This window comes from Cyphomyrmex costatus, unplaced genomic scaffold, assembly GCF_001594065.2.
Source record: "Cyphomyrmex costatus isolate MS0001 unplaced genomic scaffold, Ccosl1.0 scaffold281, whole genome shotgun sequence".
NCBI lineage: Eukaryota > Metazoa > Arthropoda > Insecta > Hymenoptera > Formicidae > Cyphomyrmex > Cyphomyrmex costatus.
The window spans coordinates 2,170,629-2,196,830 of record NW_017276922.1 but is presented as its reverse complement, the minus strand read 5'-3'; the positions used below and the strand labels follow the sequence as shown (position 1 = coordinate 2,196,830).

At 36.3% G+C, this 26,202-nt stretch overlaps 1 protein-coding gene across 1 annotated transcript in view; it reads right to left on the bottom strand.

Annotated features, from left to right (window-relative positions):
• Positions 1-26,202, bottom strand: part of tei (irregular chiasm C-roughest protein teiresias) — a 224,663-nt gene that overhangs the window by 128,702 nt on the left and 69,759 nt on the right. Inside the window, exons 3-4 of the mRNA XM_018541287.1 lie at positions 13,410-13,749; positions 12,724-12,959 (exon numbers count right to left, since the gene is read on the bottom strand). Coding sequence (XP_018396789.1) covers positions 12,724-12,959; positions 13,410-13,749 — 576 coding nt within the window. The remainder of the gene's footprint in view (positions 1-12,723; positions 12,960-13,409; positions 13,750-26,202) is intronic.

Below are 26,202 nucleotides of genomic sequence, written 5' to 3'. Positions count from 1 at the left end.
ACGAATAATTCTATCGATCCATAATAATTAAACAGCAATGCGCGGTTTTTGTCAATTTTTTCAATTAAAATCAGCGTCACGTTTATTTTGTATTTTACTCACAAACTACTCAAATTATTGAGTGTTGCACCAAATTCCCGCAACGGAAATATGTCAATGGAATTCCGCTCTTCTCCACTAGTGCACAATGCATCAGTCTTGTTGCCTATTCGTGAAAATTCCCGTGTGAAGGACATATTTCTGAAACTGTAACATATTGTCTGACCAACGTATTGTCTAGTCAATGTCTTTTCCGTATGATATTCATTATTCATATTTTCGTATAATGAATAATATTTGTCTGCGCACACATGCTATGTTATTTTACTCATATATTGTTGCATTTAATTAGAAAATAAATAATATGTAGTAAAGTATACATAAATTAAATGTTATTAATCAAAGAATTACAAAGCATATAAATAAACAATCGTGAATTATAAGGCTATAAAGAGTCAAACGCAGTTGATCATGTGAAAAATTAATTTAATCTTACAATTAAAAATACAGTCGAACGTTTCGGTCTGTGATTTAGATCATCTTCAGCGACCAATTGATAATAAATACAAAGCTCCATATACTCCAAGTTATAATGCCAATTGAAAAACAATTATTGTTAATTAACAAAATGTTTCCGTGCACCAACCAGAGGTAAAAGCATCGTGTGAAGTTGTGTAGCAAAATTTTTTAAAAACCGTAATATGTCTGTGAAAAGACAGTTAATAAAGCATATATATTATTCATTCATCAAATGAAATACAGCCGTGAAATTGTTTTCACTTTTATGTCTGTTTCGATTTTTCGCTTAACTGAAGATGCGATACTGCTCGAGCAACGTGGTAATAAACGGAAATCAGATCCGTGGGGACCGATTGAATAGATACTCAATACTAGAGGTAGCTTTGGATCTATGTCGTTCGAATTGGTTTCTCGACTTTTCAATACGCTCTCACCTATATAGGCATCCTTTTTAAGTTCCATAAAAGCTCCGATTCTACGGAGGAAAAAGCTTGAAAGAGCGTTACTCATATGCGCCATCTCTTAAAGATTGATAATATTAATACGATGAATGAAAGTGAATAAAAGCATTAATAGTTAATAGGCCTGTTCATATATTGCTTGAAATCCATAAAAATTTTGCATTTAAAATAAGATATATTTTTGCGTGCAAAAAGTGCAAGTAATGCGAATAAACACAATGTTATAGTATCATTATACAATTTCGAAATATAATAATTATTTTCCAAAAATAAAGACCATCATATTCAGTAATCATTTGCTATCAATCTGCTAGCTGCCGGATTTGGTCTCCGTATTCATTCATCTAGACAGCATCGAGGTCGAAACTGCATTCTATCCTATCCAGTATACAGTCTTGATCTTGTTCTGTTTGGCTACGACTTGTTTCGCTCAATGAAACATTTCTTGCGAGGACGACAGCTCGAAGTTGTTGAGCAAGTTGAGGCCGCTTGTCGTGAGTTCTTTGCGTTTAAGATACCGAGACGACATCCAACCGTTAACTAGTAGCGAATGGTTATAATGGGTTTCACTTTTTGAAAATTATCGTTGTCTCTAAATAAATTTACTTGTAAAAACTGTTTTTTTCGTGTATTAAAACCGAAAAGTAATTTAGAACTTTTTCGACAACCTAGTAGTATGTACACACAATTAATTTGGAGTTTAAAACTAAGAGTAATAAGTATAATAATAATAATAATAATATATATAATAATAGTATATAATATAATAATACTAGAAGTATAATATGTATAATACATACATAGTATATTGTGTATATTTAATGTGAGGAATCCTGCGTTTTAGATAAAACTACGGTTTCAACGTGAAATAACCTCATAAAATTAAATACGCGAAAAAAGGAACTGGCAAACATTTATATTGAATCTGTTGTATAAAACCGACATCATCACTGAGCTCTGCTATCAACTTATAAAGTGTAAAGCTCACACATAGGAATGAGTCGTATAAGCACGGAGTATCACAAAAGCGTCGGGATTTTCTTGCTTCTTAAAATTAAACGCCAGGAAACAGCGGAGATATAATTTAACGACGCTTCTTTTTCCTTTAATCCTCGAGCGGAAGGTATTTACTATATCTCGAACACGAGAATGTACAAAAAATATATTTTTTGTTCCTTTTAAGACAAGTATGCCAAGAATGAATAACGTTTCAAATAATATTGCCTGTCGTTATGCAACATAAAAATTATACAACAAATTCTGTAAAAATTTGAGTAGTAATTTGAGTTATTTTTACTTTAATTATCTTTTTAACAAAGTATTTAAACATCGACAAGAATATTTTAATTTATAAAAATAAAAAATAAAAAAAAATTTTGTACAACGAAAAAATGATTACAAAATTTATTTATTATTTTATCTAATTTAAATCACAAAGAGAATTAATGTGATGTATACTAACAATAAGTAAAAAACAATAAATGTAACTTTGTTTTTTTAATTAAATTTAAGTATCATTCTAAAATCTTTTATATGAGTAATATACTTAATTATTACGCTTATTTAGAACTAAAGTTAATAAAAATTATTAAATTCGAACTTAAAGATTTATCGTTCGATTTACAAAAAAAAGAAGAATGCGAACTGGAGAATGTAGATTAACTTGGCCGTGTTACCATCACACATCGTGAAACAAATATGCACAGCCGAGAGATCACGAATGGGATTGCGGTCTTGCTTCATCATTAAATCCTATCGAACACCAGAGATTGTTCCGCAACTGTTTGCGCGGCAACTGAACAAGCAGCCGAACGACCAGTCCTAGCCAACTAATTATCGCGTTCCTAGCAGGCCAGAAAACAGAACAATGGCATGTGTATTGCGGTGCATGCCCGCTCCCAGAATCACCATGAGAGCGGACGCATAGTGCGCAAGCGATTAATTAAGTTGCTGGATGAAGCGAGTCAACGAAGCCAGTATAAACCATTTATTTCCAAGAAGGTGCAGTAAACCGGGCTCAAAAGATCAAGAAGCATTATCCTACGTCTTGATAAATCTTGTTATCGACTTCGGCAGACTTACGGCGTCACGAAATATTAAGTGTAACGATTGTATCGAACTTTAGCCGTATATCGGATTTTAGTATAATCTAATCGAGAAGAAACAAGATTATTTTAAGCTCACAAACATTTTTACTGCATAAGAATTTGCAAACACTTTTAACACACAAGACTATACGATAATAAACTATAATAAATAGGGTAAACTCTGTAAACTATATGATGGCCATAGTTTTTTTTAAATACAAAAACATACTTTTTTATTTTCCTTACTTTTTAGTAATCTGTTTGATATATCACTTCATTAAAACTTAAAGTAATATTGTAAATACTATTAAAATTAAAAAGAAAACTTAATAGAAATATTATCAAAATATAAAATATTACAATGTATGCATAAAACATTTTAAAATAAAGCTTAAAAAAGTACAAGACTAATTAAATCACAATTAAAGTTGAATTGCAAAAACGATAAACGACTATGTATAAATTAAATGGTAACAAATCAACAATATAAAAAAAAATAATATGATTTAATACCAAGATCTAACCGTGCACTGGTAGAAAAAGCGCTTGCTCAACAAGCGTTTCCGCGACAGAAGCGCTTTTCATTGCAGATCGTTAATCGCGTCGCGCTCGTGGAAACTAGCGCGTAGCACGGGCCAAAGTGCACTTTCTTTAACACCGGAAACAGTGGCCGTCGCATATCGCTGACCGACGCTAAATGCACACGGACGATAACGTCGTAAAGCCAGGAGAGCTTTCGGTTCGACTGACAGCCCTTCGAGTGCACCGCCGCTCGGAAGCTCGGGGTTATTGACTTGCCACTCCACTTCAATACGGACTACCGACACATCTACGTCACGCACACATTCGAATATGTTCGATGAGATGGCAAGAGAAAAGAGAGAGAGAGAGAAGGGAAGGGAAAAGAAGGGGAGGGCAGAGGGAGAGAACAAAATAGACAGAGTAAAAAAAAGGAAAAAGGCAGCTTTTAAGATATATATTATAGCTTTCTTTGATTCTCGTCTATGTGTCTATCGTACTTTACAGTCGTCCGATCATCAATATGATTGTATTCGATATTTAATTGTACTTTAAATTATCTAACATGGTGATAAAGAATTAATAATCAAAAGAATATAGCAATAAACGAAACATAAGGAAAAAATGTAACAATTTTGAAATGACGACATTAAATTTTTCGCATTAAAAGGAGATTATAATATAATTGTATCCTGTTCGTGAATGTTAATAATTAATTTCTATTTTAATTCTGTTGAAGCTAATGCGTGAAAGAAGCCGATACTGCGTGATAAAATATTGAAATCCCGCATTACGCATTGGACCAGTTTTCCATATAAAACGTACGGAGGGATTAGCATAGTATTTAATTCGGCATTAATTACATTTGAAATTCAAACTTTGGAACAGTGTCGTCGAAAATGCGAAATGTCATGAGAGAGCTAGAGTGCCAAATCAGTGGCCAACTTAATTACACGATTAACACGGCTGCTCTTTTGCACCACATAAATCACAAGACACACAGCGCTGGTCTTCGGCTACATTATCTACCTATATATACAGGTATCGCGATACGATTGTAAACCAGTCTTTCGAGATAAATGGGCAATTACCTGGTGCATAATGCGTATGCAATTTACACCGATCAATCTGCTATTCGCAAGAACACTAGCACGAGATAAATGGTATAACATTTACATATAGAGCTTCAAAGTCTCGTAAATCTTATTGTCAAAGTCAGAATAAAAAGATTCGTTTGTCGCATATCACGCTGCTAAAGAATATAGTATACAATAAAAAGAAATGTTATTTCACTAATTATTATTTACACGCATACTTTTATTAAAATGTAATAACTACGTTGTAATTGAAATAACGCTGCAGCAGAATTTTATTAATTATAAAATTCAACGAGTTGCAGATAACGTGAGCTGTAGCGATTTTAATAAAATTTTCGTAATTGGGCCACCACTCTTTCGAAATAATGTATTATCGCGGACGAGGCAAAAACTCACGTTTTGTTGGAAATACGTCAGAAAGCAACGTGAACGCTACATCACGATGCGACGACAGCTCGGGGGGGATACCTCATTGACTGTTCCATTAATTACGAGGCAACCTTCAGCTACTCAATGGGTAGTTAGTGGCCAATACTCGGTTCGCGTCAATAATCACTGAGCAGTGTGGTAGTGTGGCGCTGGGCTTTGATGCGCTAATTTACTCCACCCGCGCTAATGCCCAGTCCCACTGTCCCCTTGTACTATCGGTCTGGAACAATGATTGTCTAAGTGTGCGTACGAGTCGCATATCGCTCCACGGACTCCCACGTACGAGAGAGCATATTAACGTTGCACTTGAGTGTAAAGGCGTTGAGCTTGTATGGAGAATTACGAGAGCACGTAACTCGACATAGCGAATTATTCGCGAATAGCATTTGCATTAAATTTTGCGAATCCTTGCAAGCCGCTAAATTCGCTTTATTAAATCACGAACTTGGAGCGTTACATAAATGGAGCAATTCTTGGCTATTATTAAAATATTTACCGCATTTGCGATATATTACGCACTTTAACTTTACATAATAGCAGCCTTACGACGAACATAATTACAAATCTTACACGATTTATTGTAAAATAATTAATTACAAGATATGTAAATGTTATACTATACATGTAAAAAAAGTAATATAGAGAATAAAAAAAATTATTTACGTTTAAAATTACAGTATAATCACGATTAATTACATGTTAATGAACAAACTACATTTACGAAAACAAATAAATTACCAATATAAATAACAAAAAATATATTATTTGTTTACTTCACAGCAAAGAAGCAAATGTTAATAAAGACGCGTAATTGTATTCACAAATCCAAATATTTTCTTATGTGGCAAGCGATATTTTATTCGTATCATTCAAAATCCGTTGAGATAGTACCAATTAGACACGTAACACTCAGAGCGACATATTTGTTGCGATTCCACTTCATCACACATGAAGTGGGAGCACAACAGAATCATAAAACAGCTTCCGACTAACGCATTTTCCGAATGCATTGCCGTTGATTACTTCTAATCAATCATAAATAACATGTAATAAATCACAAACAGTGATGATGGACTTAATGAGAGTACTTTAACAGCACGCAGCGTCAGTAAACCCAATTATTTTCATGTGCGCGCTACAGCGCATTACTGATTTTATTTAACAGCTTTGAGTACCTTCACGTCCGACAATTACATTTAAATTACCGAAAATTAATTAATCGTTCCAGCCTGCTGACAAAGTCACGAATAAATCGCGTCAACGTGTACGTTCGCGACCAATTGTCGAGTGACAAAAAGACCACGCTCTCGTATATGCGTACATACAAAGCGTGCAATCACTGCGTCGACACGTTTTCTTCAATTGGAAAGAGACAATCCTTCCCACATTCGAAACTTACACGCGATGTTGCAAGCAGTCGGCATGTTTCACACGCGCACGACGACTTGCTATTATAACTCGTGTACCATCATGAGCGTCTCGTATAAACGTTCTCCGTCCTATTCACGACACGCGGGTTTGCACTCAGCAGGCAGTGCAGCGTTTCCGCTCTTTTGAACGATGACAACGATAGAAACAATGAGCAACGCAGGTCCCTTTGGCAAACTCTTCCTTTCGCCGTGCCGCATGGCAGCAAAATGCATGCCGAAAAAGGAAAGAAGAGAGATGAATGAGTCAACCGTACACTTTCGACTTTCGAACACTATCACGCGCGCGAGAAAATAATAAATGTGATCCTCGTGAAAATTAAGAATTAATTGTGTGTTACGGAAGCATAAATATAAATTTATCTAAAATATTCAAATCGTCCCCGATGATTTACTTTCTGCATTTATGCGTCTGTTAAAAATATGCAATAAATTTTTTTTAATTGAGATTGAAAAATAGTAATATTTTCTTTAAATAAAATAAATTAAAATGTAGTAATTATTATATAATAAGTAATATAATATTAATAATAAATTAATAAAATAGCATGCATAAGTTTATAAAGTAATCAGTCTTTCCAAAATAGCACAATGACATATAAAACTTTGTATGTATTGTGCACGCATATCGAACAGCAAGATTTTCAAATAAACTTTTCTGTTTCATCGACATTTAAGGACATAATTTTTTGAAGAAAGAATCGTAAAACATTGTGACAAGGATCTCAATTTCCTCGAATCGCTTCGAGGTCGAACATGCTCGAGGCAGCAACGGTATCGATATGTACATGAATCAAAAAGCGCCGCGACGTCGAGCGCAATCGAAAGACGATATGAGAGAGCGGAATGCCACGAATTTCGTTGACGTAGCTCTATGTGTACACCGATGGAGTTCCGCCATTGGCCGGCAGCAGTAGAGAGACACGCGTATAGTCAGCCAAAAGGGGAGTAGTTCGATATTGGTCAGACAGTGGAATGCCCTCTGTTCGCGCCAGACAACAAGATTTCTCTGTACCTTATACCGATCTTGTCAGCTTTATAGAGTGGTAGCTCGCAGAAAAAACGAAAGATAAAAGGTAAAAGAGAAAAAAAGATAACTTGGAAGAAAGGCAGCGTGAAGCTACGAAAGTAGGGAGAAACGATGGAGGGTTAAATGAAAAATCGAAAGGATCGAGTGATAACGATTGCAAGTGCCGGTAAGCTGCTAAATGTGGATGTCAGATCCTTTCCACAACACGCGCAAACAAGAAAGGATGGCAGCAAATTGAATTTCCTTTAAGAGAAAAAAAGGAAAAATACAAAGGAAGCAACGAAGAAAATAGAAAGTGGAAGACGTAGAGAAATCTATATTTATTACCTCAATGTGCGAGAAAATTCAACTTTGATGCCAAAATAGATAAAGATATAAACAAAAGTTATTTTACGAAAAATATATATAATACATGTATATGTATGTATGTGTGTGTATGTAAATGTTTGAAAAATAGAGAGAATATAAGAATCGTATACAAAGGAAGTTAACGAGAGATCGAAGGGAATAAGATACAAAAAATAATCAGTATTTAAATAAGAAAATAGTACAGCAAATGAAAGAAACGTTCGTTATAATCCGGATTTTCAATTTAATACGAAAAAACGCAGCAGAAGAGAATATGAAAGGTGCTTTGAAGAGGCGCAGGGAAGATTGTGCAAAAGTGTACGTGTGTGGATGGTTCGAAGATGAATCTTGAGCGCAGTCTGTGCCCAATGCACGGGTTAAGAATGAACGCCTTAACATCCCTGTCTATTTGTCGAATAAAATACGGGGAACCTGGCAACCGCATAAAACGTGCATTATTCTCAACTTTTTCTCGCTCGCGGATTCGGCGTCGAGCACCCGGGTAACGCTAGGCAAATCTGTCCCTATCAGTCGCAGACGGACGTTACTCCTGTACCCTCTCCCTTACTATTTGCCTGAGGTATATAAAACGACTGAAATTCCAATGATCGATGAAAAATGAGAATGAGCATACATTTTCGAGAGCATACATTATGAAGTTGTCATTAAAATAAAAACTTGTCCGTACTCTAATCCCTCTAGATGCATTTTGTCGAACCGATTCGAGAAAATGCATCTAGATTTTCGAAGTAGCAGATGTAAAACAGTATTGAGATTACTTGCGAGATACTATTAAAAATAATGTATTTAAAAATTTGTATTGATATAACTCTCTTTTAACAAGCGCAATAAAAAAAATTTATTAACTCAGTTTTCTATTTAATCTGCCTCTATAATTCTATTAAATAATCTTTTATAACTTATTTCCGTTAACATCATATTTATCAATTATTGCTGTTTATCTGCATTTCATATTTGTTAGTTCACCGTAATCCCTTTTATCGTCATGCATTTTGATTAACGAACTTCGTCGATCTGATGCTGTGCATTTTAAATTAGCAGTAATAAATTGCAAAATTATAATGACTCTGTCAACATGCATTTGACAATATTAATCCCAAAGAAATGTGCAGTTTAAACTGATACAAACAAATTATGCCATGTATTTATAATTGAATATTATGTGCACCAAAATATCGAGATTATTTATTAAAATTTCTATGTTACAAATTGAGTTTATACATTTTCTCATTTTCAGCTTTATGTTATAGCTATTAGTGACATGCGGTATGCATTACATAACTAAAGCTAAGTTTGATAGCCGGAGAAACATGATAATCATCAACGTATACCACGTATATTATGGAATTATTGTCAAAAGGTGTCACATCGGTTCGACGTTGCAACCACCATTAAATTTATCGTAAATTGACCCAAATTTTCTGATAATCGATAGAGCTCCTAAAAGCCAAAACAATATCCGACATGATAATCTTGATGTTGTTAGAATGAAATAAGCACAATTAATATGCATAATAAGCAAAATTAATACATTGTTAATTAAATTATATGTCGTTAATTATTATATATATTCGTTATTCAATTTTGTTGTTATACTTTTATTTATCAATTTATCTCTTCAATTTTTCCAAAATATAAATAAACAATAATTATATTATTAATCCTCCACAAATGCAAACTGATAGTTGTGACGAACAATTTCATTTATAATTAAATTATTTTTATCGTATCAAATCTAACGTTTGTTGCGTTATTTTCGATTGTTAGTGTAACTGTAGGGTACACAATCGCGACGGTATATCTTTCATCTCGATTCTGCGATTCATAGAACGACGTGTATGGCAAAGTATAATGTACAAAACAAAGTATGAAAGAAATACAAGCCATTGCATTTCAATGAAAGCTTACTTTGGCCGCATTGGCGTGCTGGACGCGCGCTTCCGGGTTGGAACACCCGCGGTTGATTTGTTTTCCTCGACTTCGCCAGGATAGACGTTAAGTGTACTCAACGTCTTATCGTGCGCCGCGCGGATTTCGGTGCCATATTTCATGCGGCAGGCAACTTTTAGCGCTCTTCTTTCGTATTTACTCGAACCGGTTTGCGAAAGGCACAATACGGAAAATATAAATCCAGAGATTTATGAAGTCGGTGCAGTTCATTGAGATACGCGAAATAAGTCGAAGTACCGGGAAGCGAAGGAAAGTAATTGGCCACGTTTCCAGAATTTATTCTGCAGCAGTCTGAATCAATTTCCCGATATTACACGAGCGTTTATTTATAAGCCAGTTATACATATATGAATCAAACTTCTCCAATAACAAATAAGGTAACGTTTATAGTCGTTTATTAATATCAAGTATTGCATTTATCAAAAGACTTCTACTTCTCTCTCATTTTCATCTTTTCTCATACAAATTTATATTTATGAGAGTCGCAAGAAATTAATACTAAAAAATCATGTTCGTCTATTTGTTTGAAAACACTTCATAAAAACATCATATTAAAATTACAAAACTCTTTCTATATATGGTACAAGTAATATAGCTACGTCTATGTTAACGTTCAAAAGTGCCATGTTAAGCAGAGTCGTGAGTATACCGCTGGTTGCCGTTGTCAGTGCAAAACACTCGCGCAGGAACCAAAAAATAAACTTCGCTGTGAACCACAAATAATCAAATAGTGCACAGAGGAGGCACAAAAATGCATGATGCGACGAGAGTGCAATGTACAACTACACGCGCGTCACGCCCCGAGCGAACATACCGTGCCACGAGAGATAAAAGCTCGCTATGCGCCTCGTTCTGTTTAGCGGTTGGATATTAAAAATGGAGCAGAGAGCGAAGAGCAAAACCACGAAGCAAGCTTTATTCAGTCAGGGGAGTCGGTGAGCTTTCGAAGAGCGTCACGCGCGCGTCAACCGATGATGGCGCGATTGTTTCACGTAAATTTGTATACACCTTGCCGCAGAGACAAGTGCAGCCGGCAGAACGAATGGCGCGTCCATCTAGCGAAGGCAAAAGAAAAAAAAAAAATGGAAGATAAAATGCTTTAGGACGAACTTTTAGGGCAAATGCATATTCATGTCGTAGCGATGCGACCGCTGGGTCCAAGTGGTGCGAATTAATATGCATAAATTCTGCCATTACCAGCGCGGCTCAGGCTTGAAACGTCTCTTCCCCCGATTTCAGGAGATCCGACCCACTTGCCGGAAATTCTTAAGGACGGCAACACTTTTACCCAGTATACGATACCCACTTGCTTAAATCTGGGTGCAACAAGAGTAAGAAATACCAAGAAGTTTCTTATCGTAGCAGGTCGCGCAATATACATATCCATGTTGTATAAAAATTTTTAATCAAGTTTTAATCAAAACTAAGTTATAAGATAGATAAAGCAAATATTGCTAGAAAGACCACAACAAAGCATAAACATTAAAAGGAAAAAAATAATTTTTTTTTTTTATAGAAAAATTGGATATTTCTAATTTATTTCTATTTTAGAAAAAATTGTCTTCAGATTAACGTATATTTCATTAAACAATAAAACTTACTATTTTGTTTTTATTCTTTTGTTAAAATAATTCTAACATTTTTACAATTAAATAAATGTCTCTGATTATTCGAATGTGACAGTGGTTTTTAGAAAAAAAATTATGTGAAATGTAAAGGTGAACAATGTTGGAAACATTAAAACTTTGCCTTCTCAATTATACGCAGCGGAAAAATTTTTCTCTCGTATGTTATCGCTCCTAAATGTATCCGGCACATTCCTAAAAAAAACTTCATCAGTCGGAATTTTGCGAGAATTTAATCATTCACGCGAAATTGAAAGGCTTTATGCACAAGATGGGATCACGTTTTCGGAAAAATTCATATACATCTCACTTTTTCAGAGCGCACATAAAAATGTGTTGTATCCAAAAAATTTACCATTTTTTTTTCTAAAGCTCAGGTAAAAAAATTCTTCATATCATATTATATAAAAAAAAGAGAATATTAGTTTGATTTATACATGATATAATCGTTTCATTTAATGCAATCGTTAAAAATATTCGAATAACATCGATCGCACAAATTATAAAAATTAATATATCAATATCGAGAATCACTCATTAAAATATATAAATTTATATTTCAAACTGTTTCACGTGTAAATCTTTGATGACTTTAAAAAGTATAAAATATTTAACATATGCGCGTCTGCGTCATCTGAGATATTTTCTTCAGTCGTATGTAACACGATTATAATTCATGAGTTATATATTAACAAATTATTCACGCAGTAGTCGATTAATCAATAAGCATAACAATCATATTTTATGCACAATACTAATTATTAAAACATGGACGTGGAGAGAAGAATTTTACTAAACAGAGATTTTACTAAAGATGTGAAAATAATTTTGTTAGATTATATCAAGATACTTAATTATGTAAGAATCTGAAGCATAGTGAGCAATGCCAGAAAGTTTTAATACGCCAATACATAGTTTGAGTATCCTACATAATTATTTTAACAGTTCATAAATTTTATTTTTTAATTTTAATAAATATATTTAAATTTTTTTGAATATTTCAACAAAACAGTCCTTTACGTGTAAACGAATACAGCATGAAAAATGAACGACATTAAATGTTCCAACATACTTTGCAGTTTTGACTCGTGACTTAATTTTTCAATGAAAAATTCGCCTTCACACACACATACACATTTAAATATTGGAAAGTATATCGTGAGATACTTACCGAGCACGACCAACTTCACCGGTTTGCCGAAGAGAATCTTCCCTCGGTCGTCCTCCAGCGTGCAGCCCCATACACCGTCGTCCTCTAATCTGACGTTGTCTATGTGCAGTGCTGCGGTTGTCGAGTCGCCGATGTACCGGTGCCCGGTTCCGCTCATTTCCGTTCTCGTGTCTATCGTGATCATATCCACCGGACTACCTTCGTGTAGCCACGTCGCCGGTCGTATTCTGTAACTTCTGACAAGGGGTGCAGCGTCCGCATTATTAGTTCACCTAACAAACTTCGTTACGCCCGATCTTCAGGCGACAAAGACACTTCAGCCGTATCCCCGCATTACTATCACAGGGCGACTTTGTTTCCGTAAAGGGAATAATTTCACCATAATGTATTCAAGGCGAAAGTCACCGTTATTATAAAGTGAAACCGGATATTAATATGCATTAATATGATGAAGGAATATTATTACATACGCGGTGAAAAGCTTACTTTAGATATTACAAAATAAAAAATGGAGATTATCGATTACGTGTACGTTATGCGATTTGTTTGACATTTGAACATGATATTTTTTCACTTTGTTAGACAAATTTTATTTAAAATATTTTTTACATACATTTCAATTTTAACTGAAATGTTATTTTAACAGTTTATGATCACGACAGATTGAATCGGAATACGTGTGTTACCTTGCTCCTGGCAGTAATAATCTCGAGTAATTTCCTTCCAGTTCACAGGGTAAGACGACTTTACTATGAGGCTTCACTACAAGTTCCAGTGGAGGGTTGGACGACGTGTCGGCCATGTCTGAAGATAGAGCAATGTTGGTCGTGGTGGAAGAACTGGTAGACCATGACTCCTCTTCGGGGGCCAAAAGGGCCGCGGGTTGTACTACTTCGTCAGGTAGAGGTATCAACGTCGAGTCGGACGTCGTCGTTGTACTCGTCGTGCTGGTGGTAGTTCGCCTGGAACGTCGGCTACCCTCTTGCCTACCTCGTAGCGCAAAAACACCAGCCTCGTTCACGGAGCCTGTAACAACGACGAGATATATAATAGCGTCAGCCTCTCTGACGTGGCCGCCGTTAAAGAAAGTTACTGTGATTTCATTTTTCGTCAGTTTTCTCTCGCTCCTTTTATAGCGTGTCGCCTTATCGCGCTTTTGTTATTATCGACATTTTTCAGCGCGTCCTGGTATTCCTGCGGATAAACCGTCGCGCGACTTCTCGACAAGAAACCACGCTTCAATCACGAGTTCAACTATTATCGGTATTTACCACGTACTGTTGTAACTGTTTTACGCTCGGCCACGATTGATTAACTGAACGGACAGGGAGATTAATTAGGATATAATGTACTTGTATATCGAGTTATGTAATTAAATAGTTAATGTAATAAAACCCACGATCATAGAGTTTATGCTCTTTTTGCAATATGAATGTTTTTTTAAAATTGAATCTCGACGCACAAAAAGCGCAGATATGCGTTTTTAATAAACGGAATGTATTGTTAAATCCTCGATCGAGCAATCCTAGAGAGAGAGAGAGAGAGAGAGAGAGAGGACACGTTGCATCCGCCCGAATTCAAAGGGCGAATAAATTTTCCAGCCTCCCGTAACGGTGAAACAACAAACGGGATTAGTCCGCCTTTATCACGCTTCCACGCCCCACCGGGAAGTAAATATTCTGAAGACTGAGGCTTGATCGAGTTAGCGCGGCCTTGGAATTCGATAAAGCCGCGACAAGAACGTTGCGAAAGACACTTTCCATCCGGCAAGCAAGCGCCGTTCCGCACGCTCGGTCGCCCTCACCTAAAACTTGCCTATCGAGCTTGGTCGACCGAGACTTCACGGGGAAAACTAATTATGGTTCCGATGAGCCGCAAATAGCTGCAACTACCTAACCTAACGCAACTAAGAGCTCTCTTCCCGGGACTCGCCTTCTCATCCTGCAGCCGCGAGTCCCGCAATCCCTCTGTAGAAAGCTGGGTAGTTGAGGGTGACCGACAGCTCAACTTGTTTGCATGCCACGAGGCAATTCTACGGTGGCTCTTTCATTAACGTTCTCTCTCGTCTAACGGCTAAAGCACATACTCTATTCTTTTGAACCTTTGTTAGAGCTGCAACGTTAGCCTTTACACTTCTTTAGACGAGCTTCTGTTATGTTCTTTCGTGCATGTTAACGGGTATCATGGAGGAAATTTAATTTTTCAAAAAATAAATATATACGTGAAGTATTGTTTTATAATTTCCAAAAATAAAATTGGAAATAATACTAAAATAAAATAGAAATACATATATATTAAATATATGCAATATTCTAAATTAACATTTTTCAACCCTTTTCACATTAAAGAATAAATCAAACTTGTCAAGACGCAACATTAAGTACACAGCCTGTTTTTATCGCCTGTTTTTATTATTTGTAAAAAAGATATTCTAGATAATTAAATAATTTTGTTTGATGGATCTTGCTTAATTTCAGAACTCTATTTAATTAATATGCAATGCAAGTATGCAAGTTACTAGGAGAGTATCAAGAATATTTGATACTTAGTATCAAGAAGAAATAAATACTCTACGCAAGGAACAGGATTCCAATTTTACTTTTACTAGCCGTGTAAAATCCTCACGAAGCTGTAGACTCCGCAGAAGACGAGCTGACAACCAAAGTTCTCCGTATTTCTTATAGAACTATTAAATTGAAGTTCTTCAGAGCTACGAAGAGACAAAACTTTACAAGGAAAGGGGGGCACGTTTATAACATATTTTATTTTTGCGATTAAACGATCGTTGATTTGTCATCATAACAATCACGAAAAGGTAATTCAATGTCTTCAATTAAATAATATTTTGTTACGTTTAAACTTGTAGATGTGTCAAAATGTAAATCGATCCATTCTTGTGGTTAGTCCTAAAGCAAAATTAACGTATACATTCAGTAAATAATAAACTATATTTGAATCAAATTTAATCACTTTCTTAAGTTAAACTCTATTGTATAACTCCATTATTTTAGTTAAATTAAGGATACACTAGATAGAAACAGTGATGATTTACAGATGATTAAAAATAACTCAAATTGTGTATAATTTTTGACATTATAAATTTAACAGTGCAGTTCACATAATAAATTTATTTCAAAATTATCTATCATATAATTATGTATTATAATATCTATTATATGTTATTTATGACTTACAATCTAATAAATGTAATAAATAGAATAATAAATATAATAATATGACAAATAATATTTTGAATATAATAAAAATATATCCAATACTTAAATTTTTCAATTAAATAAAATAATTATTATTTTTAAGTAATAATATCTCTAATGTCTCTAATGTATTATTATACCAACTACTAGCTCTATTCTTTTTACATACATATACTATATATACTGCTCAATAAAGATGACAAAGCTGAATGTTTCAGAGAATTTATATAAAATCCAATTTCATGTATATAATACTACTATAAATATTTGTTATCCAAAAATTTAGCGGTCAAAAGATTGAAACGACATTTCGACAATGGAAATCAAATTGTTCATCGCTATCGAGAACAAGAACGAAAATGATTTTAGCTTCAGCTGCGCTAGACGTAAAAGAAAATATATCGACTTGCAGTAGCGAGTGTAGTCACGTAGCGATATCATGGTGCTGGCCAATAGCGAGTGGCCTCTGTTCATCAACGTTCCCAATAGTACACCCTACTAGTTATACACCGCTATCGAGTGGATGTTGTTCGACGTTGATGCATGCATTATTCAGGCGGGTGTATCCATTCATTATTCATGTCATGATCAATAGATGTCAACAGACCGCGATCTGTATCTGAGCACGTCGCTATGGCAGAAAGTGAAAGTGGCGGCCAAGCGAAATATCGTTGATGGGTCAGACCCTCTCAAAGGAACGTTGCGAATAGGACGATGCGACGAATTTACGGTGCCGCATATCCAGTCAGGGACACGACATAGGCGACGAACCTTTGATTATGATAGAATTGATATACACGCTTAGGAAACTTGTTACCGTGGCGTAATTATATCGCTCGACACAAAATTGCCATTGCCAGAATAAATAGCTACTCCACGGAAAAATAATTATTTATTATAATTAACAACACATGTTTTAAACAAATCTTGGTGAAAGTATAAGATAGAATTTCAAGTTATTGTAATCAAAAATTTTGGTACGCAATCAGAATATTTAAGTAATCAGTTAAAGTTTGATTGAGTAACATGTGTAGTATAATAATATTCAAGTATCTGATTATATTATGACTACAAGGGAAAAAAGAGCTTGGTTGGATTAACGTGACATATGTATATAGCCAAAGTATTGATAAAACTAAACAGAATTTCTGGTTATCAAAATAAAATAATCTAGTACATATTTTAACTAAAAGTTTTTTTCGTTAAAATTCATGCAAACAAATGTGTCTGATTATGGTCACTAATATACATATGTGTGTGTGTGTAATTAAATTTGTCTGATTATTTTAACCAAAATTATAGATCGTCCATATTTGATATCGTCAAACAATCTGGTTACATATATTAATTCAATACAAATTAATTCAATCAATTTTTTCAGTGCATATTGATTTATTAGCAAAACAATTAGTTCTTGCTAATTACAAGTTTTTTTTTCATATGTATTACGAACAACGTCTCCTCATTCTCATTTGGTGAAATTTTAATATATTGTTATATTTGCAGTAATCATCAAGAAGGAGAGATCGAGCACTAGGGTCGCGCTCGATTCGTGTTTTTCTGTGCCGCAATGTTGATACATTTGCGATTCGCAACAATGCAAGACGGTAAAGCGGTTAAGAGGATTTGTCACCTTGTGACACCGGATAAACTCCTCTATGCGCGAGGCTTTCGCCGCCACGAAGTGGTAAATTTCTCTTCACATACGCGCCGTCAACGCACGCCGCTGCTATTCTCTTGCATCGCGCGTCAAAGGTGAAATATGCGAGTCCGCCATGGGAATTCCGATAATTTGGAAAGAGGAGCGGGCAAACTTCAAGCAAGCAACGTCTCGAATCCCCAAAGCACTAGATTTGTCGAACGTTACGGACGAGGGGCAAGCTTTGTAAGTTCGTACCGCGAAATACTACGCGCTGCATGAACCAAGTTTCGCGCTCCTCTTTGGCTATTATCTACTTTAAGTTATCAAACCGCTAATTTAACTCCCCCCCTCCCTCCCTCCCTCCCTCTCTCTCTCTCTCTCTCTCTCGATTCGGCTCGATTGCGACTGGAATTCTAAATGATTTTTCTCTCGAGAAATACTTTGAGTGCGAATACTCTCTCGAGCGCAATTACGATCTTATCAAGGATGCATAAAAGTTTTCAGCTTACGCATTTTCTATTATATTCGTACGATAAAACCAGTGTAAAATGCTATACTCATATATACAACGTAATTCTAGTAACTGGGTTGAATAATAGTTCTTTCTAAAACAAGATGGACAAAAGTGGTAGAAGAAAAAAAATCTTTTACTATTTATTAGATATTATATTTTTATTTTTTTTTTCGAACGATGCATCGATTTATTTGCAAGACGCAACTACACTTTTTAAAAAATGGATTCATACTTTTTTCGAAAAGTATATTTTATCAAATGACATTTTATGTCATAAAATTATTTACGTTAAATGCTGAGAGATATATATATATATATATATGTATATATATCACTATGACATTCTAAACATTCTCTACTATATTTTTGTCTTTTATAACGTTGCCAAATTAGTCATATGAAGATAAGCGGCTGTAATTTGTTCAAGTTATTTTCTCTAAAATAAATTTTCTACAAAAGTATAGGTACGTTATTTTTACAAAACACTCATCTATAAGAAAAAATTCTTCTGACTACACACACTTTGCCATAATATACATTTATACATAAAATTATGATAAAGTAAAATGCAAGTATAATACGTAGATGCATTGATAAAAAAAATATAATCGCAGAATGAAGTTGATCATATTAAATAGATTAAATAGATGATTTTTCTCTACCATTTTTTCTATTTTAATTTAAAAAAAGGCTATCACAACCAATCTAGTTACTAGATTCATTCTCTCTCTCTCTCTCTCTCTCTCCCTCTCTCTCTCTTTGTGTGTATGTATATTTGTATATATATCGTATGTATTTTTTTCATAAATCAATATACCTGATATATTGGTAATATGATAGATGTAATTCAATATTTAACCTCTCGAATATCATGATCATAAATAATGTATATAATATATTCGATTCTTCATCAATTTTTGTTGTGTTTCGTATAACTGAGAAATGATTGATCAGAAATTAACAGAACGAATACTCGCGCAATGCTGTAATTAGGTCAACAGGAAATTCTATCGTGTTTCGCTACGATATTGAAATGGAAGCGGAACAACGAAAATTAATCTGAACATGATCAAAGCGCGTAATCGAAATGCGTGGCAGTGACGAATAAAATACACGCAGTGTACCTGAGTAGAGCGAAAAAGGAAGAAGGGCGAGGATCCATGATATTTTATTACGCGTCTTTCGCCGCGGTAACGCACACGTCATATTCTATGTTTGTCCGATTATAGTCACCTGTCTTGCGCTACCCGGGGATATCCGGTCCCAGAACGTATCAACGAAACCCGTCTCATCCCGCCGCATTCAGATCCGAGAAACGAGCGAGGGCGCAGTCCGTCGTTCGTTGATGAAAAGTTTCGAGGGTCCTCGGAGGCTTTCGCATGTCGTCGTAGCCACGAGAGGCAGTCGCGCCACATAGAAGCTCTATAGTCGCGAATGCTAGGAGTGAAATGGATTTTACGTACGTCTACGCTTCGTTGGTAGATGCGGAGGTGACCTTGCTGTGTATACAAAGCAGCAAAGATCAGAGGCGTCCCGAGAGCACGTCGAGAGGCGAGCGGAAGAGAAATAGAGCAAGCAAACGGGAGGATTCGGTATCGCCGGGTATATATATCGCCGAGGGAATCTATCTTTCGCGTGGAATTCGCAGCACGATCATCTCTGACGGCAACGGGGAGTGATTCTCGGTCGAGGCTCGCGCTCTTGCCCTCCGCATATCTCCACTCTACTCCGTATCTCTTCCTACCTTCGATTCTCCACCGATCCCTCTTTACCCTTTACCCCCATTCAGGGTGTCATCCCGCGCTAAGCTCTCGGTAATACTCTCTCGGTGTGGTGGCAGTTACAAGCCGATTGTCGTTCCGATCCGCGTGCACTAATTCCGATGGCCGCAATGTTCGCGCCAATTTGGACTGACAAGACCAATCTTCAGATAAATGTTTCATCAACCTTTTAAACGTGATAATTATTAAGGTAATAACAATAAAGGTAATAACAAAAAATAATTAAGGTAACAGTAATAAAAAAAAGAGCGCAGTTTATAATATATCGACGATGTTTAAAAACAAATGGATGCCCGAGAACCTCAGGAATGTTTACGGGGTCGCCTATAACTAATCAATATTAAAAAAAAATAATTAGATATAGTTATTTATCATGTAGCTTCCTCTCAAATTAATGATAAAAATCGATGGATATTATACATACATTATATTACCGAAAAAAATTTGTACGGATTTTTAGATAAAATTCTGAACTTTTTTAAAAAAATAATTTTATTTTCAATGTTTGCTGCACACACATCTTTTTCGCAGGTTTGAACGCATACATTCACGCAGTTTACCATCTTCAATAACAGATGGACGTTCAGAACTCGGCTCTTATCCTCTAGCGATTCATTGCCTTCCTTAAACCGCTTAAGTCATTTTTGTGCTGTCCACATTTTGTCGTATTTACTATTGTATTTCCAAGTTTTAACTCATAGGGCATGAAAGCATAAATTTTTAACTTTTTGCTACCCGTCTTTAATCTTATATAAACAACAAAATATATATTGTAACAATGGAAAACTTACGTATCATGTATACCAACAACACATAAATGTAAATTTCTGCTAATATCAACTTCGCGCATCACATTTGCGAATTATTGACTAAAATCCGACTTCAGTTCACCGCTAACAAGAAAACCGCACGAACTTTTTCCAGTAGTACCTAATATTTTCCATGTATATTCTTCCTCTCTTTCATGTGTACGATTAAGAGAAAAGGGAATATTTGAAGAGTTCTAACACTGAAGAAAAATTTTAAAAACCAAAATTTACTCACCGTTGCATGTTATATCTTATCATTCCTATTACGAAACTGAACGCAATTGCGATAGTTCGAGATAAGATTCGAGTCATTTGTCGGTTTTTATACTAAGCCGCAGTACTATCGACCATCGAACGAAAAAAAAGGAGGAAAGCTTCGTTAAAGCGAATCCAGCAAAGAGCGAGCATCAACTAAGCGAGAAAAACAAGAGGCAACTCTTCTTGCACGCAAAGGACCGCCTCTCACGTGTTGAGCCAGGTGCAGGTAACTAGAAATCGTTACGATCGATACGACGATAACGGTAACCATCGGCGACCGTAAACATTCCCGGGGCTCTCGGGAATCCATTTGTTTTTGAGCATCGTCGATATGTTATAAACTGCGCTCCCTCTTATTGCTGTTGCCTTAAAACTCCATGCTGCGCCGCGCATCGACAACTTTTGTTTTTATATTATCCCGCAGCAGCTAACGCAATTTCGTTCATTCGCGATCGCAAACAGTGCGCTAACGTAATTGCATTGCTCCTAGTTAAGCCCAGTTCCATATCCCGCAGGGTAAATAACCGTCGCGCATTTCGAGAAGCGCATGCGATAATGCTGAAGATGTCTTGCGAAAGTCGATACAAGAATGTTTTTAAATCTTAGCAATAACTGCATCGACCATCCTGCATCAAAAGTACGGAAATTCATGTAAACGATTTTCCCAACTCACGGCCGTATAAAGTACTCCTCGATAACGAAACCGGCAATCTTTTACTTATAATATGTTTTATAATATATACGACTGAAGTGATAATAAATAGTTCATAACAATAAGTAAATTATGTATTATAACATGTAATATATCTTTAGCATACGAAACTCTTGTATAATGAAAATAAACACTTTTTGAAATTCGTAAAAAAAAGTTAGACAGCTACTCTCAAAAGAGAGGAAGAGAGAGAGAAAGAGTGTGAGTTCTTTTTTAAACTTGCAAAAAGAAAAAGTACGGATGCGGAGCGCAATTCTGTTTTTTGTACGAGAAGTAACACATTGTTTGCAGCGCTCCTTGCATTTCCGTGTTTTCCCTGCCGTGTCCGTGTTTGCTTCCTCAGTAAATATCCTGCATTTTCTCTGTTGAGCGCAGATGTCAGGCGTGCACGACAAACCTCATAAAAATCTGAAATTATAAAGTCGAGACTGCCGCGCGGCGTCTCCCGCTGATATCTACCTTATGATATCTGTCTCTAGTATTGCAGGCAGTGGCAACCGCAGTCGAAAAAAATACAGTGATATTTATTTTACACAGAAGCAGTAAAAAAAGAGACTATAATGTATACTATTTCTTACGATTGTCAATGACAATTGCTTGGATAAAATAATTTTAGTCAATCTGAAGCGATAATCTCTTGATATTACTTCAAGTCATTCCATTCAAGTCATTCTACTCATAATATACACATCTTCGAAAACATTTTTTAATTAAAATTTAATCTACGGAATATGAAATGCGTTACTTTACGACGTATTTTATATTTAAAAAGAAACACGACTTTTAGAAACAATAGATATAAAAAAATCGCAATTAGGACCCATCAAATTGCTGCAAAAACATTAATTATTCTCAATAATCCAAGCATCTCTGAAGAAACGGTGTCGAAGAGGAATATATATATATATATATAAAACTAATAAGCTACTCGCGCAATAGAATTTTCACTAGATGAGCTCTCTTGCGAGATTATTCACTGTCGTGATGCACTAAATCCTGCTGGATGTTGCAAATTAGTGACTATTCCATGGATAGTCGGCGTACGATCACCAATCGGGCTCCATTAACGGACACAGCTGTCCGTCTACGTAACGGATCCGTCGGGATTCTAATCTGACCGCAGGGCATGCCTTCTAATATAGATAGAGACTGATTAATTCCGCGGTAACGCGTCGCTCGCGCGCGTTCCACGAGCCGCGTGCGATTCCGATGATTACGAGGGCGTAACGTTGTTACTAACACACAAGAACTCGATCCGGCAACGCGATCTGTGGTACGGACGCAGAAGGGACGTGGACTATGTAAATTAAATTGTAGAACACTCACGTCCCAACATCGCTGTCCGTAAAAATGCCGGGAGAAGGACGTCATCGTCGAACCCTCTCTCGTATGATCGAGTGGACCTACGGCGAACGTTAGGAGAGGAGGGTTGGACGCACTGATTGGACGGCTTCAGCTGGTAAACATTCCCGATAGCGTGACTATTCCTCCGACAGCAATATGGATATTGTTCCAAGGAATCGATAGTCGAAATGCGAGCGTATTCGAAAACAGACCTCTCGGATCTTGAGATATGCGGATAATCAAGAGACGTTAACATTTAATAAAATAATATATTATAAATAAAATTAAAAGCTTGAATAATAATTTTGGATCGACTTAAAATTATAGACGAATTTTGTTTCGAAAATAATTCAGAAAAGATTTGTCAAGTTTTCATCAAGTGTTTAATAATTTTATGTTCCTGATTCGCGGATGAAAAAGATTCTGCAAGAGAATCGTGGGCAATTATAAGACAAGTATTGTAATACGATAATTATTATACATAAATATTATACGAATTACTTTGATTCAACATAATTATTTCTATCAATCATTCCTTCTGTGTACGCAACAATAAAAATATATAACGCAATTGCGTATGCTGTATACAAGCGCGATACATTGCCCCTGCAATAAAAAAAACCATTGAACAATCGGTGTTGAAAGTGCTAAGACTATTATTCATCGACGGATGTATCTTTCGAGTGCCAAGTTGAAGCCATTAGAAAGAGTCCATTCTGGCTGTGGGCCACGTCACAGATTTGGAAGAAATCTCTGCAGCGAACAAATCGCTTGGAACGTGCGCGTGTAGGCCCAGCATTCGAGAGATACCGAATGATTGATTCACTTGCCAAGCGGAGCTTACGGTTTCCACGAGTTTTCTGAAGCCCGGCCAAGAGAACGGCAACCCGGACACTCCGTGCCGAACGCGCGTAGATTCATGCAGTGCCAGACCGGAAATCAACCCCCTGCGGTGTCCAAAGCTTCTTGAGAAAAGGGAGGAAACGAATACGATCTTCGTACTAACGTTCGCGAGCTAGCTAGCTAGCTAGACGAGCACTTCCATCTAATTGTTACCGTTACGTTCGATCGTTTTACATAATCGGTGCGCAAGTTTCCGGTCGCTCATGCCAAGTGGGAATCCGTTTTAGCAAACTGAAAAGGGTACAATTGCTGAGCAGACGTGAGTTTCTCGTCATAAATTACGGAAAGAGAGAGATTCCAGATCGATGCTGCTGGCTGTGCGATTTTGGAACTTTGAATTACTGAATGATAAAGCGAAGCCAATTTTTTCGAATACGTATAAATTTATAGTAAAACTGAACCGTCGATATGCTGTGTTCCAATTTCTTTTCAAAACGTTAGAACACCAAGAGTAGTAGACCTTCGTAAGTTTTAGAATAAAACGTTGAAATTATAAAGTATTTGAGCGTATCTATTTATACTCAATTATAATCCAAATTCTAAACTGAAATTCGAAACTGAAGATATAATCTGAAATTTAGCTTTAGGAAACGCAGTTGCAATTGATAAATGTGACTTTTAAAGGAACACGGATTTCGACGTGTCCATCTTATTCTACTCTACAGCAGTGCATGTGTAACTAATAGATTCCCTTTCCGATACGACCCTTCTGGGATCTGATGCACGTAAGAAAGGCATGCTAGCTGCCCCGCCTGGTCAGCACCAGCCATCGGAAGCCATTTTATTTATTTACGACCGGTAGCGGATACTTTCAGGTCTAGTTGCAAGTTTCCGATAGCAGTGAAAGATTAATTAAAGCGCAAGCCACCGTGTAATGGGAGAGCATTGCTTTCCACTTAAGATTACATCGCGGGCATGCTCCTATCTGTAGTTTACTCCGGACGGAAATTTCGCCAGCTGGTGTTTAATAACAGACACTCACTGGTTGTTACCGTCAATTGCGGGCGCATAAATAAGCGCCGCGCTTAATTTCGCCGCTATCGGCTAGCCGGTCGCGTCGGGACACGAAGAAAAGCGTCTTCGTTAATCGCAATTTCGCGAGCGAATGAACTCGGCTTAAAACCAACGTCGAGCGTCATTATTCTCTCTTTCGCGAAAGCCAGTTGATCTCCAGGAGAAGACGAAGGCAGGGTGAGAGGGAAACAGGAGACTTGTCGTATGTCTGTGTGTGCGATCCTGCTAAATCACCGGTGCCACGAGTGATTGACGTTATTAATGAGGTACTGATGGTGACTGCACAGGACCGTGTTTCGTATTCCCGTTCGAGCGTTCATCGTCCGTCGTTTAGCGGTAATTGTTATCGCACCGACACTCGATTTTCCACGTGACACGAAAATCAATAACTGCATATCCTTCGCCAAACTGAATTAGTATGTAATAAAAAAAAAATAAAATAACCAGAGAATTGGCAAAAAAATCAACATGTTTTAAATGTTTAAAATGTTTATACATATATCACTTTTCACACGTATTTTGTTTATTTCGTCTCTTTTAGTGAATAAAATTTGTTATTTTATAATCTTTAATAGGACAATACAATAAATGTATAATAAATTGGTATTTTATTTATCTGCGCTGCAGTAATTAGTCGTCAATTTTTTAAGGATCATGCACTCTAAAATCCAACAATTTGACAGGGTTCGTCGACTAGTTTAAAATCATTCGTAATTGATTTTTCCAATGTCATTGAATGGGATATGTAAAAACATTTCTCTTATTGTTAGACGGGGTGAGATCTTTCCTAAAAACGTTTACGAATTTACGGATATCTAGTCGGACTTTAAGGAAATGCAGAGGGTACATAAAACGACGCATTTCTCTCCCAACAGAGATACTTTTATCGCTTACACATTTAGCGCCGCAGAGGGAATTGCACCAGTGGTGAACGACTCGCCGCACCGCGGCGAAGAAAAAGCGAGAAGGAGCGCTCGCGTTAAAGACGGAAAAGAGATGAAAGGATGGCGTTGAGCGTAACACGGACGAAGTGGATGGGTAATATGGCCGCGAACGTCGTAAACCCGTAGAATAAAAAATTTTGTATATCCACCCGTGGCTAATAGAATTGCCGTTGCGGCAGGTCGTTCGCGACACAATGCAGCATCGATCAGCCTGGGCGAGGTCAATGGTCGAAAAACATCGTTAATTCATTATAGGAAGAATTACTGATTTTTTGCTACATGCTGTGACAAATTTTCGAGAATGTTATTGACCCGTTATTGCCAATTACTTTTTAATGATGTA